General features: G+C 40.2%; 2 protein-coding genes and 1 pseudogene across 5 annotated transcripts in view; 1 reads left to right on the forward strand and 2 right to left on the reverse strand.

Moving 5' to 3' along the window:
* Nucleotides 1-2,421: 2,421 nt before the first annotated feature.
* Nucleotides 2,422-6,774, reverse strand: TMEM60 (transmembrane protein 60). The gene is made up of 2 exons (XM_044245887.1): nt 6,445-6,774; nt 2,422-3,117 (listed from the first exon to the last, which is right to left on the reverse strand). Exon 2 carries the CDS (start codon nt 3,065-3,067, stop codon nt 2,666-2,668), a length of 402 nt encoding a protein of 133 aa, XP_044101822.1. The 5' UTR covers nt 3,068-3,117; nt 6,445-6,774; the 3' UTR covers nt 2,422-2,665.
* A 243-nt stretch (nt 6,775-7,017) lies between these two features.
* The window catches only part of PHTF2 (putative homeodomain transcription factor 2), a 120,673-nt gene continuing 113,792 nt past the window's right edge, over nt 7,018-13,898 (forward strand). For all 4 annotated transcript variants that reach the window (XM_044245890.1, XM_044245891.1, XM_044245892.1 and 1 more), the window contains exon 1: nt 7,018-7,175. The gene's annotated coding sequence lies outside the window, so the exon portion shown is untranslated. The remainder of the gene's footprint in view (nt 7,176-13,898) is intronic.
* On the reverse strand, nt 12,172-12,329 carry LOC122905685 (annotated as a pseudogene).

Genomic DNA, 13,898 nt, shown 5'->3' on the forward strand with positions numbered 1-13,898 from the left:
CTAAGGTTGTGAGACTGTGATTTATAAGAAATATGTATCTGGTCTTTATCCCTATTCCAGGCACAGGAATTTAACACCCTTGGAATTCCCTAGTAGTGTGATAAAGGTGTCTTTTGAACTTATGTTAATATGGTGACTTGGAAAACTCCTAGGCAACCTAAGGATAGAGGCTGGTTACCAGGGAGAAACAACCACGTGATTAAAGGGTTGGAACTTTCCTCCTTCCTTATCTCCCAGAGGAGAGGAACTGGAGATTGAGTGCAGTTACCACCGGCCAGTGATTTAATTAATATGCCGTAATCAAGCCTCCATAAAATCCTAAAAGGACAGGGTTCAGAGAGCTTCTGGGATGGTAAACACAAAAAGATGGGGCAAGAGTGGTATGTCCCGTGAGCATGGAAGCTGCTGGCCCCTTCCCCATACTTTGCCTTACCATTTCTTTCATCTTGCTGTTCTGAGTTATAATATTCTTTTATAATAAACCAGTAATCTAGTAAGTAAAATGTTTCTTTGAGTTTTGTGAGCTGCTCTAGCAAATTAATTGGGAGTAGTGGGAACATCCGATCTATAGCTGGATTTGTAATTGGTATCTCAAATTTGGAGGGAGGAGGGGCATTTTCTGGGATTGAACCCTTAACCTGTGGGATCAGATCCTATTTCCAAGTAGTGTCAGAACTGAAAGAATTCCTTGGTGGTATGGGGATAAAATACACATTTGAATTGGTGCCAGAATCAAGGAGGCAAACATAAGCAAATAACTTATGCTGCTTCAAGTTGTTTATTTAGTCTGTCAGTATATAGTAAGTAAGAAAAAGCTGTACTTTCTGGGAACCTCTCAGATACTACTACAATTAATTGAGCCTCATGGGTCAACAGGTTAGTTACTATGTCACCTTTTAGATATAACTCTTACCCAGTTTCTCTCTCATTTCCTTGGAGACCTCTCCCACCTTTTCTCTTAGAAATCTCATACAGAATTTCCTAGCTTAGGAAATTTTATGTTTTATGGCCTAGCTTAAGGGTGTTTTTCAAATGGCTGTAAGGCAAGAATAGTTTTTATAGTTTTAAGTAACTGGAAAAAAGGTCAAAAGAATACTACTTTGTGATATATGGAAATTTTACAAAATTTAAGTTTCATTGTCCATAAAGTTTTATTTGAACATAGCACATGGTTTATGGCTGCTTTTTCATCACAGAAGTGATTTGAACTGTTGAGATAGAAACAATATAGCCCACAAAGCTTAAAGTATTTACTAGATAAACCTTTACAGAAAAATTTTGCCGATTGCCTGACCCAGCTAATTACATGTGGTGCTGTCCTTTTCCTTTTCCCTGTGAGAGGTCATCCTTAGTTAATACTGCATAAATACAGCTTTTGCTGAATTTCAGAATCTTCCTATCTGGTTTCTCATAGAGATGAAAGCCTTCTTCTACTTTGAATCTATCATCAGAGAGACCAAATTGTTTGGATCTCTCAGTTGAATTAGGAATATCTAATCAAGCCTGGAACATTATGTTCCCCATATTAACTATCCTTTTCCATCCTATTTTTAGATGCTCATAAAAGGAATATATACCAATTATAAGACAGAAAAATGCTTGTAACTGATCAATTTTTATTTACTTAGTTTACCTCTGTAGTTTCAAACAAGGAGTTCAGCTATATTAATTTGTGGTGTGTAGCTTAAACTTTTTTGTCATTTTTTTTTACAAAAGAGAACTAGACCAAAATGCTACATTCAAAGCAATCCTCTCAAGTATTAGCAGCCAGGAATCACTATCATGTGTGTTAGATATTTTTAAAACAGACAAATTACTACTCTGGGTTCTTCCCAGAGCTGAAAGTGAGGGCTGTATAGGGCGAGAACAATCACCTGCTTTAGGGTTATAATGCATGTAAGACTGTTTGGAATTCTTGTAAATAATCTCACCTATGTTTCACCGGAATGGGCTGAGTGCTTTGGTAGGATCATCCATAAATTCTCAAGCCAGAACATTTTTAAGAGTGAAAGGAGCACTAACTTCCTGAAGCCCAGGACAACAGGCATAAACAGGAACTGTCCAGATTCAACCAGGATGAAAGTTCCCTCTAACTTTAGGAATAGGCAAGCCTCTGCTCTGTTTTAATATTGCCACCTCTAATTCATGGGCCATAAACAGAAGGGAGAAGTAGCAATGAAATTAGCTTACATAGAAATCTGGCAAACTCCCAGACTCCTTCTGAATATAAACACGAAGTGGCACAACTATTTCAGTAACTAGGTTTTTTCCTCTGTAATTTACAAGCACAAATGACAATTTACTTTGGTCGTAATGGGACTATATTAAACTTCTACCCAAATAATGTAAAGACTTCATATTTATGTACTTTACAAATTGACCACGTACGTTCAACAGATTATTTAAGAGTCAAGTAGAAAATAAGGTCAAAAACAAACTTTATTTATATAGGGATAATAAGGATATTAATAACTGAAATACTGAATAATTAAGCTTTGGATTGACTAGAAGTCCATGATTCACAAAGACTGTTTTATGGAAGCAGTATAAAACTACATTTGGTTATTTTTCTCAGTTCTCTGGTATTCTTCAAGCTTGCAAGGATTCAGAACACTTTAATGATAGCTTGTTGAACAGCAGTAAAATGAAATGATGTCTTTAGAAGTCAGTCTCTCACAAAAAAGACGTTATATCCAAGTTCTATCAAAGCCCCAGCCAGTAAGGCCCATAAAGGAATGAAGACATAGGACAGATTCATGGTAGTAAACTGTTCCAGTTTAGCACAGAGTGCAAGGCAGAAGGCTAATTTAAGTAACATTGCAATGAGGTACCAGGCTTTTTTTTTAATATTGTGCGATCCATGTCGAGGGTCAAAGCCAGACTTACATCGCCCAGCCATTTTCACAATCAGCATGACAAGAAGGATAGTATCAAATATCCAGACTGGAATAAATATGAGGAACCAGTTCCAAGGTGCCTTCTCATCCAGTTTCAACACCAACATGATCAAGAAGAGTAATGTGAAAAGCCAGGTGAGTAGTACTCTCTGAGCCAAGGACATTCTCATTTAAACAGTTTAAAGAGGCTGTTGCAGAGTCGAAAAAAGGAAAATATACCCTAAGAGAAGGAAAAAAAGTCAGGATTGTTTTGATACCAGAAAAAAAAAATCACTTCCATTCCTGTAAAACAAAGCTGGCTCTTCCCCACTCACAGATTTCCTAATTTTGAAAACATGCTATTCTTCTTCCTTTCAAACCCTGTAAAATTTGTAGCCACCTTTGACAACATTACATTCATAATTCCTTAGCCGATGACAAAATACAGTAAAACTTTCAGTATCAACTGGGCATAAGCTCTATTCAAAATGTCTCAAGAATAGTCTGTTCCTTTATATTGCTGTCACTCAAGTCCAAGTACTCATGACTTCATTCCTGTACTTCAGGGATATTCTTAAATTCTTTTTGTACATCTGTACGTCTATAAATTTTCATTCAATTTTGAGATGTATTAAGAAAAAGCATCCAAAATCAAAGTAGCGAAAAAGGAGGAAGTGGTTATCAGGTCAAGGGAGGAGAGTTTTAATAGACTGGGTAACAATTCAGATAGTAAACAGAAGTTAGGCTGTGAGGATATCATTGGGCTAAATAATACAGAATACATTGATAATACTGGATTTTCACATAGTTTAGTCTGTGGGTCTTTTAAAATTAAACTTTCTCACTGCAATTCTTATAAATACCTATTAGTCTGAATTTTTCTTTTTAGTACTACTCATTATATATTTTTTGGTTTGTGGAATAGATCCTGATTTTTTTGCTAGTTACTATCCAGTAATCAAGACCACTTAAACTTTTGACATTTTGTTATTACTAGATGCTATAGTACTCAAGAATTTAGGCTCTTTCTCTTGCTCTCTCTCTTTTTTAAAGAATGTAGGGCTTGAATTTAGGCCTCTGAGATCAATAGTTGCATGCTCTATCAACTGTGCCAGCCAAGCAACCAGAAGTTATTTCTTATACCCCTTATTATCTGTATCTGTCTATAGATCTGTCTTACTGACCTCTTATTTGTTTTTCATTAGTACTATACGACTATGATTAGATGCGTTCTAGGATATACTCTAATATCTGAAAGGACTAGTAGTAACTACTATTCATAGATTTCTTTTCCAGAATGTTTTGCCCTTTCTTTTTTTTTTTACTGCTAAAAAATCACTAATTCTTAAAAATTTGGAATTTTGATTGGGACACATTAATCTATAATACTTAGGTATAAGCATTTATTTAGCCTTCACATACAGGTTGACAGTATAGTCTATACTTGTTCAAGCTTTCTGTATCAACTTTGGGACCATTTGGGAAAAGAGTAAGTAGATGGAAATCAGAAGCCAAACTGCAGCAGCTGGGTGAGGAGTTAACAGAAGATAACAAAATGTAAACAGCTGACAATACTTTATTCCTCTGAAACACTTGGAGAAGAAAAAAGATAAGACACATAATGAAACTGAGAAAGGGTCAGGAAGAAATTTTTCAGTAAAGGAAGAATCTATTATTTAAATCGAGGGAAATAAGCCACAAAGAGTGACAGAGAGAGGACACTTGATGGAAAGAGAAAAACATCAGAAGGTGATAGGTAGGGTAGCAAAAGATGAAGGGTAGGAGTAAAAATGCAGAGAAGTAAGGAAAAAGTGAAGGAACTGGCTAGGTGAATAAAATGCCCAAGACTAGCATGTTTAATTAATTATATTTTAAAACTAACTTTGAGGGGCGCCTGGGTGGCTTAGTTGGTTGGGTGTCTGCCCTCAGCTGGGGTCATGATCTCTGGGTCCTGGGATCAAACCCCACATCAGTCTTCCCACTCAGGAGGAGCTCTGCTTCTCCATCCCCCTCTACCCCTCCCCAAGTTGTTCTCTCTTTCTCTCTCCAATAATCTTAAAACAAAACAAATTTTGATATTCTTTGCTACACCTCTATTACTTTAAATAGTGGGTTATCATGGAGCAAGACTGTGTATCTGTTTTACTGTAAAGGTGACTAACGGATCTCCTAACTCCCCTTTCCCATGACACCCATCTGCTAGCACCGGTTTTCTTGGCTGGCAGATTGGAGGCTTCATACTGCAGTATGAGAAGCAGATGCTTTTGCTCCCAGGAAGGCTTTTTTCTCCAGGTCTCCTTCCCTGACCAAGGGCTGCTACACTGGGATACGGGGCTGAATTTGGAAGAAGAAGTGTGAGGGATGTGATTATTAACTGATTATAACTGATTATTAACTACAAATGGGTTTATACTGTAAATCAAGTTTGCTCAAACCTGATCTCCAATCTATCTGGCCGTTTTTGTGAACCTTTAAAAAGTTTATGGTAATACACTTGTTTAAACACAACTTTCCATCAGCCATTGGATGAGTCAGGGGTCAAATTTTCGCATACCGTGGAGTAACAACTGGTCATAGAAACAGCTGCTACACTCAGCATAGGTACTTTAGGACTGGAGACGGAGGGATGATACAAAGAGCACAAAGTATTGTGGCTTCAGGTTTTATAATGTGGGATGCCACAAAGTTCTGTAAGCACTTCTAATAAAATGCTCTCAAGTGGGAAGCACTATGCTGATATTTAAATGATGCCCGAAGAATTCTGGATGCTGGGCTACAACGCCAATTTTTACTTGTTCATAAATCTTCACTAATTGAAGTAATCGTACTAGTCTTCTTTCTCCTCAAGAGAAGGGGCTGCATACTCCAAAACAAAAATTTGCTCTACTAAAGTCCTATTCGAGTTGATTACTTCTGGTACCAGGAAGATAGTTAAGTATTAGTTCATATGCTTCCTCATCCATTGTCAAAATCTTCTGCATTGTCCCAAAATGGAAATCGAAAGGGCTCTACCCACAGTTCCAGCATCTAGCAGTTGTGTGTGCACTCATTAATTTGCCCACGGTGCGGTCTACACCACCCCCCATTTCCTTTCCTCGCAACTGCCAGCACTCTTCCAAATGAACTTCCCCATCCCGAAGACAGTTTTGCTTATGAGCCCACAACAAAATTCCTCTAAATGAGTCGTTTTCGAAAGGCTCCTACGGCCTTGTCGAACTAAACCTCCCTTCAGCGGAACAGCGCTCTGCTTACAACTTAAATGATTTTGGGGCCTACTTGTCCCTAGAACTTCAGGACGTTCATAAACGATGAACGTCAAAGACCTACCGTCCGCCCTAAATGGGACACGCTTTGGGCCCAGTATACTTTGGGAGCTGAACGCGGTTTCTTGCACACGATCCAAAGCGCATGCAGAAGCCTGGTGCCAACCAGGTGTCTACGTTTGGCGGGGAGTGTAAGGAGCTGGGAGGCAGCGACAAACCCCCTGAGGTCGGGAAGTCAGCGCCGGGGCACCGGGTGGGCAAATTCACCTCGGGAGAATGCCGGCCCACTGGACCCCGGGACTCACCTGGCAGCGCCGCTGGCCGGAGAGCGGGGAGGCCGCGAAAATCAGAAAACTCGCCAGTTTGGATCCTTGGCCTTTTCCACGCTTTCTCCTCCATTAAATCCAGAACCCGTCACATGATAATCAAGGAAAAGATCTCAGTTCCGCCTCCCCAAACCACCGCGGTGGAGGCTCTGTGTTCTACCTCAGGGCCACGCCCACATCCGGGGCAGGTTCTCACCGCCCCCGGGTCTACCCTCTCTACTTATAGGTAGAGAGGATGCCAATCTGGTTTCAGAGGCCCTTTTCTCTGAGGTAATTGGACCATTTGGCCACCAGTGCGAACCAACCGACCTTTTCTTACGTTCGGGTTCGTCAAAAAGGCGGCTATAAAAGAAGCCACTAGGCCCGCCTCTCTACCGCTACGGGCTAAGAGGAAAGTCAGTCTAAGCACAGCCTGGAGTACCCGTGGTCCCATTGGGTCCACAGACGCCAATCAGACCAACCAGCGCTCGGCTCCGCCCCCGAGGGGGGCGCCCCGCCTCTTTTCTCGCCCTCCCCGCCCGCGCGCGGAGACTGCAGGCTCCGGCGCAAAATCCTGCGGGAGAGGGGGTGGGGCGACAGCTCCGGAGGCAGCGCTCCCGCCGGCAGCCTCGTTGTGACTTATCCGGCTCCCGCAGCGGCGGCGGCGCTCGCCTCGGAGTCTCCCGCGCGCACCCCAGCCGCCTCCTAGCGGCGCGGCGCCCGCTCCTACGGTAAGAGCCGGCATCACCTCCGCGCTTGGGCGGGCCGTGTGGAAGTCGTTGGGTTCTGACAGAATCCTGGGGATGGAGCAGGACGAGGGAGGGAAGCGGTGGGCGCGCTGGAGGTGGGGGCTCCGGGGCCAACGCATTGCCCTCCGCCGCCAGTGATTTCCTCGGCAGCCGCGGGCACCTGCGCGCCGGGGTCAACCGCGGTCCCTTCCCATCATTTGACCGGTGGCAGAGGCTCAACCTCCCGCCTCCCGAGTCCGTGCCGTCTTCGAGCCTGGATGGTGACGGGCCGAAACCCAGCGCCGCCTCCCGCCCCTCCGCCCCCTCTCGCGGCCCCTCTCCTTGGCTTCCTTCCCTTGGCGCTGTGCTGGGGGCGCGCCGGGTCTTGGAGGGCGTGCGGGGGCATCGGGTGGCGGAGCCCGGGCGAGCAGGAGAGGTCAGCTAGCGGCCGGAGGAGCGGGCTCGGGCGGAGGGGGGACTGTGCGCACGCCGGACGCTGGCTGGAGGGAGGGTCTCTGCCCTGCACCCACTGGGCAGGCAACAGTTTAGTTCACTGATTCCAGCACTGACTGCGGAGCGGGTGCTGAAATCCTCTTGGGGGCCCTGAGGGCTATTTCCCCTCTGGAAACAATACTGCAGTCCGTCTGCTTGCTTTACCTTTTCTTATTTTTATCTGCCTGATGTTGACAGCCAGTAGTATTTTGGTATTGTTCCTTCGAGTCACGACTTTTAAACTCAACACCTCCTTCTTTAACTTTGGAGACCATTCTGTCACTGACCCATCATCATCACTCTTTATTTTTAGCCTGACCAAAAATAAAAAAAAAAATTTAAAAAAACTGCTTTATATACCAAGTAGTTTTAAAATCCGTGAATTTTAAATGTATTGTAATGTATACTTACTGTCTTTGTTTATGGTATATCCTGATTACTTTGAGGTTACTTTGTTAATTGTGTGCTTGATTTTAGAGTTTTTGGTTAGCTTGAGCCAACTAGATATTTTAGGTTTTTTTTTTTTTTTCTCCTCTAAGACTTTGGGCATAGCCATAGTATTTGATCTTGTTTTTAGGTAACATGTTTTTTTTTTTTTTTTTTTAAGAAATTTGTTTCCTCCCCGAGTGGATTTTTTTTTTTTTTTTTTAGCATTTTTAAAGTTGAAAGGGGGCATTCTGAGAATTTGGGAACTGTGCACTTTAGCCTAAAGAGCTGTAAAATGGCATAACAATTTGAAATCCTAACTTCTTGGAGTAAACATTGTTAAGCTGAAGAGAAGAAAATTGGTGTCCGCTCTCAGTTGTAGTGGTTCAGCCTCCACAGATTCCAGAGGAAAGCAATCTAGAGGTCTGGAGAGAATGAGCCATGCCTGAGACCAGACATAGGTGATTCCATGGAAATTTATTGCTGGGGAAATAGCTTGCCTCCCACACAGGTTAGTGGATCAGATAGTATTAAGTTAGGTGTTAGTAAGGTAGGAAGTGTGTTTTGTAACTTTTACCACTTTCTGAGAGGGCATGAAAATGTAGTAAGAGAAACAAGTATAATGTACAGTGGGGGCACTCTTGTATAGTCAAAGTTCCCAGAGTAAAGGTTTTTTTTTTTTTTTTTTTTTTTTTTAGTCCAGACTGGCAGTGGACAGTTTGTCCTAAAAGTGAAGTAGGTGGTCTGAGCAATTTTTATTTGTTTTGTTATTTTTTTTAAATATTCATTTATTTGTTTAAGTTAGCTCCACATCCATTGTGGAGCTGGAACTCAGAACTCTGAGATAAAAAATCACATGCTCTGCTGACTGAGCCAGCTGGCCTGAGCAATTTTATTTTATTTTACTTTTTTTGGCCTGAACAATTTTTAAACCAACGAACCTTTTTGCTAGTCCATATAATACAGAAGTTCAAGGAATTTGTAATTAAAAAGTCTACACTACACTAAGCCAAGGAAAATTTAGGGTGGCATGTAGGAAAAATGAGGATTGAAAAATAGTTGGATTGGGGCGCCTGGGTGGCTCAGTGGGTTAAGCCTTCGGCCTTCGGCTCAGGTCATGATCTCAGAGTCCTGGGATCGAGTCCCGCATCGGGCTCTCTGCTCAGCAGGAAGCCTGCTTCCCCCTCTCTCTCTCTGCCTACTTGTGATTTCTTTCTGTCAAATAAATAAATAAAATCTTTAAAAAAAAAAAAAAAGAAAGAAAAATAGTTGGATTGCTTCCATACTATCTTGTTTAATCTTTATTATGCTATAAGGTATGTACTATGATTACTGTTCTATTTTATAGATGAGTTAACCACAACTTTGGTTAACTCATTTGTTCAAGATTTCTCAGCTAATAAGTTGGTGGAGGTGGGATTCACATCCAGGCAATGTTACAAAGCCTAAATTCCAAGCCAATATGCTTTACCACCACAGTAGCTTCTTAGATACCTAGTACAAGGAGAATAATCAGTGGAAAATAATGCTGCAAAATAATAAACTGAAGAATATTGTACATATTGGGTAACACTTTGAGTCTCTGTATGTAGGCACTGTTGAGTATTGCTGGGGATATAAGGATGGAGTCCCCTTTCCTGTCTTTAATGGGGGGAGAAATAAATAATGAAAATACAATACAATATATACTACAAGAGAGTGCCATAGAGTCTGATTTTTTTTTTTAAGATTTTATTTATTCATTTGACAGAGAGAGACAGTAAGAGAGGAACACAAGCAGGGGCAGTGGAAGAGGGAGAAGCAGGCTTCCCACCAAGCAGGGAGCCCAATGCTGGGCTGGAACCCAGGACCCTGGGATCATGACGTGAGCCGAAGGGAGATGTTTAAGGACTGAGCCACCCAGGCACTCTGAGTCTGATTTAATGGAAGAGAATTCAGTTGAAGTTTAGACATACCAGTATTTGAATTCCTGTTTGGCCTTGTGACCTTTAACATGATAGTAAACCTTTCTCAGCTTCAGTTTTCTCATCTGTTAAGTGGAGAAGAATTACTTCAAAGGAGAGTAGTAAGCATTAAACAGAGTATGTAAAGTACTGGCACACTGGTAAGCCCTGAATAAAGAAGACTAAATAATATTCAGAGTGGAGAGGGGTTGGAGGAGTTACGGAGAGCTATCTCTGGAGCCTTAAAGGGTTAAGTGGTAGTTTTTCACTGTTGGGGAAGGAGTGCATCCCACAGAGAACAGGAGGCAGGTTCAAGGACAGGAATATGGATTGTTGAGGGAATGGCAAGTAATTGTAGCTTTGTGTAAAAAGTATTTGTGAAGGCGAAAATTTAAACGGTAATTGTGTATAAATGTGGCTGGGCAAGGTGCGTATGACCCAATTTTGGCAGTTGGAAGTTGCAAACTTAGATATTAAAATTATAGGAAATCCTCAACAGTTTGTGCATTGTTACATTTTTATGTACTGTTTACCATTTAATACTTATTTCCCCCAGTGACAATTAAAACTTCTTTTCCAAACGTGTCCAACTAAGCACTTTAATTATTTCACTGCAGTGTTTCATTCTAAGCTATGAAGGAAGACTTATACCACTAGAGGCATTGGCACTTAATTTGTGGAATGTATTTTGGGATTAAAAAAGAAGAATCTTAAGGTGACTGTTGCTTCCCTTAACCCTTTACCTAGTATGTACCCACATACTATATATAGCTATAATATAGCTAGTATTATAAACTACCCTTTGATATATGCTGACTGCCTTTTCTGAATCCAAATTTGAGACCTAATGGTGGGACAGAATGTTTTAAATTGGGGCTGTTCTTTAAAAATCTGAGAAAAAAACCCACTTGTGTATCTTCCCTTCAGGTTAGCACAGAACCATAAATAACTTTCATTGGATTTATAAATGTAGATCACTTCATGACCAGAATTATTTGACTAAGTTGAAAATATTAAATGCCATTTAGGAAGGCTGTGTTTTAATTCCAAATTGTTAGCCTCATACAGATTGCTAAAAGGACACAAAATATAAAGATCAGTTTTCATGTGAGAAAAACAGACTGCTTCCTAGAACAGGTAGTTTTACAGCACTAGGAAAGAAAATATGCTGGACTTCATTCTGAGTAGTGAACAGGAACTGGGCAGGAAATGGCTGTGGCTGAACCACTACCTGATAATAATCATAACATGATTGAATTTGACATTTAATGAGAGGAAGTAAAGAGGGGGAAAAGTGCACTGTATGCAGCTTTCCAGTTTCAGAAACAGTGGGAGAAAAGGGCTGTTAAAAGTGTTTCTACAGAAATTATGAAGATGTGGAGCAGGCACTGATATTTGTTGCATGAATGAAAGCACCTTAATAAAACATCCTGTAAAAGGTCTGTTACAGATAGTAAAAAGCTTAAAGTTGCATGGCATGAGTTTTGGTCCTCTGCAGACTTGGTTCAAGTCTCAATTCTATAGTCCATCAGTTGTGTGACTTTGAGCTCATTATGTAATCTTCTTGAGGTTCAGTTTTATTTAATCATAAATGGAGATATTTACTGTAAAAGATTTTGAAAATTAAATGAGCTAATGTACATAAAGCCCTTGACACATTGCCTGGCTTATAAGACGTGTTCAGAAAATGGTTGTTGCTGTTATTTGACTAAGTTGTACAAGTGTGTTTGTTTGTTTGTTTGTTTGTTTTAGTGGAGATGAGCAGAGAGGGAGAGCCAGAGAGAGAATCTTAAGCAGGCTCCACGCTGGGTGTGCAGCCTGGCACAGGGCTTAATCTCACAACCTGAGATCATGACCTGAGCTGAAATCCAGAGTCCGAGGCTTAACTGAGTGAGCTACCCAGGTGCCCTGTACAGGTGTTTTGTTTTTGTATGTGTGTTTTGTTTTCAAATTTGATTCTCAGATACAGTAAAGAGAGCCAAAAAATGGCAAACAAATAAAACCTTAAGAGGAGACAATAGGATATTATACAGGCAACAGGCAGAGTTGAATTAAAAATCAAGTCATTGCATGCTCGCTTTGGCAGTATATATACTAAAAAGTCATTGCTGCTACATACAAAACAACAGAAAAGATAGGAAAGAGCTTCATATTCTCAACTTTTTTTTTTCCCGACGAAAGTAGGTCAGCCTCATTAAACCAGGTAGAGTAAATAAATAATGTTTTGCTACTCTATTAGCAATAATCGCGCCTCGGATAAACCTCATTGGCTACTATACTGCCACTGTGCAAAGCTTAGGTTTTGCTACTCTAAATAACAATAAAAAAGAATACTGAAATTGGGTGTCTTGTACTGTGAGTTTAGTATATACACAGAAAGGGACTTATTTCTTCAAATCCCTTAGCCACATTCTTATCTCTGAAATTCTTTTAACAGATAAAAACCGTTAATTTTACAATTATAGAGAAGGCTTTCAATGCAAGTAATCTTGGGAGATAGAGCAGGTTAATTTAACTACATGTTTTTCACAAGTATTGATTCTCTATATCCCATTGCCTACTATGTATCTCTTGGGCAGTGAATGTATCATATATTGGGAAATAAACAGGTCTTCTTGTTCCCAAATCTGTTTCTTCTCTGTATTCCCTATCCTAGTCAATAGTTCTTCTATCATTAAGCCAAAAGTCATGGAGCATCCTTTCTTCTGTAACTTTCATGTCCATTCGGTAAATACGTCTGGTCTTTGTCTTTATTAGCTATCCATCTTCTAACTATGCCCTGTCCTATCACCCACCCCTCATTGCCACTGACTTACTTTAGATGCTTATCATTTTTTCTCCAGGTCATTAATAGTCTCCTTGGTTTTAATTTAGCCTCATATTAACCAGTTCACACAGCTTCCTTCTAGAATGATGTTGCTGAATACTAATACAGTCAGATTAAAATTATATTCTTAATGCCAGCACATGATGATAGTTAATAAATATTAGATCCTTCAGTGCATCTTGAACTTAAGATAATACTAAGTGACTTGTATACCTATACCTAGAGTTTTCTTTGTGGGAAAAGTTTTAACAACTACTTTAATTTCATTAATAAAGGGCTACTTAGTTTCTTTCTTTATTTGTTTTTGAATGAGCATCATTAGTTTCCATCTTTTTTTTTTTTTTAAAGATTTATTTATTTGAGAGAGTGAGAGCATGAGCAGAGAGAGAGGGGAGAGAGTCTTAAGCAGACCATGCTGAGCACAGAGCTAGACTCGGGACTCCATCTCAGGACTCTGAGATCATAACCTGAGCTGAATCCAAGAACTGTATGCTTAAGAGACTGCTCCATCCAGGCACAGCAGTAGTTTATCTTTCAAAGAGTTTGTCTGTTTAATCCAAGTTGTTAAGTTGGCATGAAATTGTTCATAATATTCTCTTATTATCTTTTTAATGTTTTAAGATCTATAGCTATGTTCCCTCTTTCATTCCTGACTGTTAATTTGTGTATTTTTTCCCCTTTTTTCCCTTTTCAGTTTGGCTAGAGATTTGTCTATTTTATTGCTAGTCAAAGGAACAGCTTTTGGTATTCCTCATTGATTTTTTCTTCTCAATTTCACTGATTTCTGTTCTTTATTATTTTCCTTTTGCTCTTTACTTTGCATTTTATTTGCTTGAGTTTTAAAGTTTATTATTGTCTTCTGATATAAGGGTTTAATGCTATAAAATTTACCTCTAAATAGTGCTTTGGCTGCATCCCATGAATTTTGATATGTTGTATTTTCATTTTTATTCAGTTCAGAAATCCTTGCTGATTTTATTTGTGATGTCTTCTTTGACCCCAATGGTTATAAATGAGTATGCACATGGAAATTTTGGG

This window comes from Neovison vison, chromosome 4 (assembly GCF_020171115.1).
Source record: "Neovison vison isolate M4711 chromosome 4, ASM_NN_V1, whole genome shotgun sequence".
Taxonomy (NCBI): domain Eukaryota; kingdom Metazoa; phylum Chordata; class Mammalia; order Carnivora; family Mustelidae; genus Neogale; species Neogale vison.

Bases quoted from the DNA above. Each gene is read 5' to 3' on its own strand.
- TMEM60 (XM_044245887.1), bottom strand. From the start codon at position 3,067: ATGAGAATGTCCTTGGCTCAGAGAGTACTACTCACCTGGCTTTTCACA.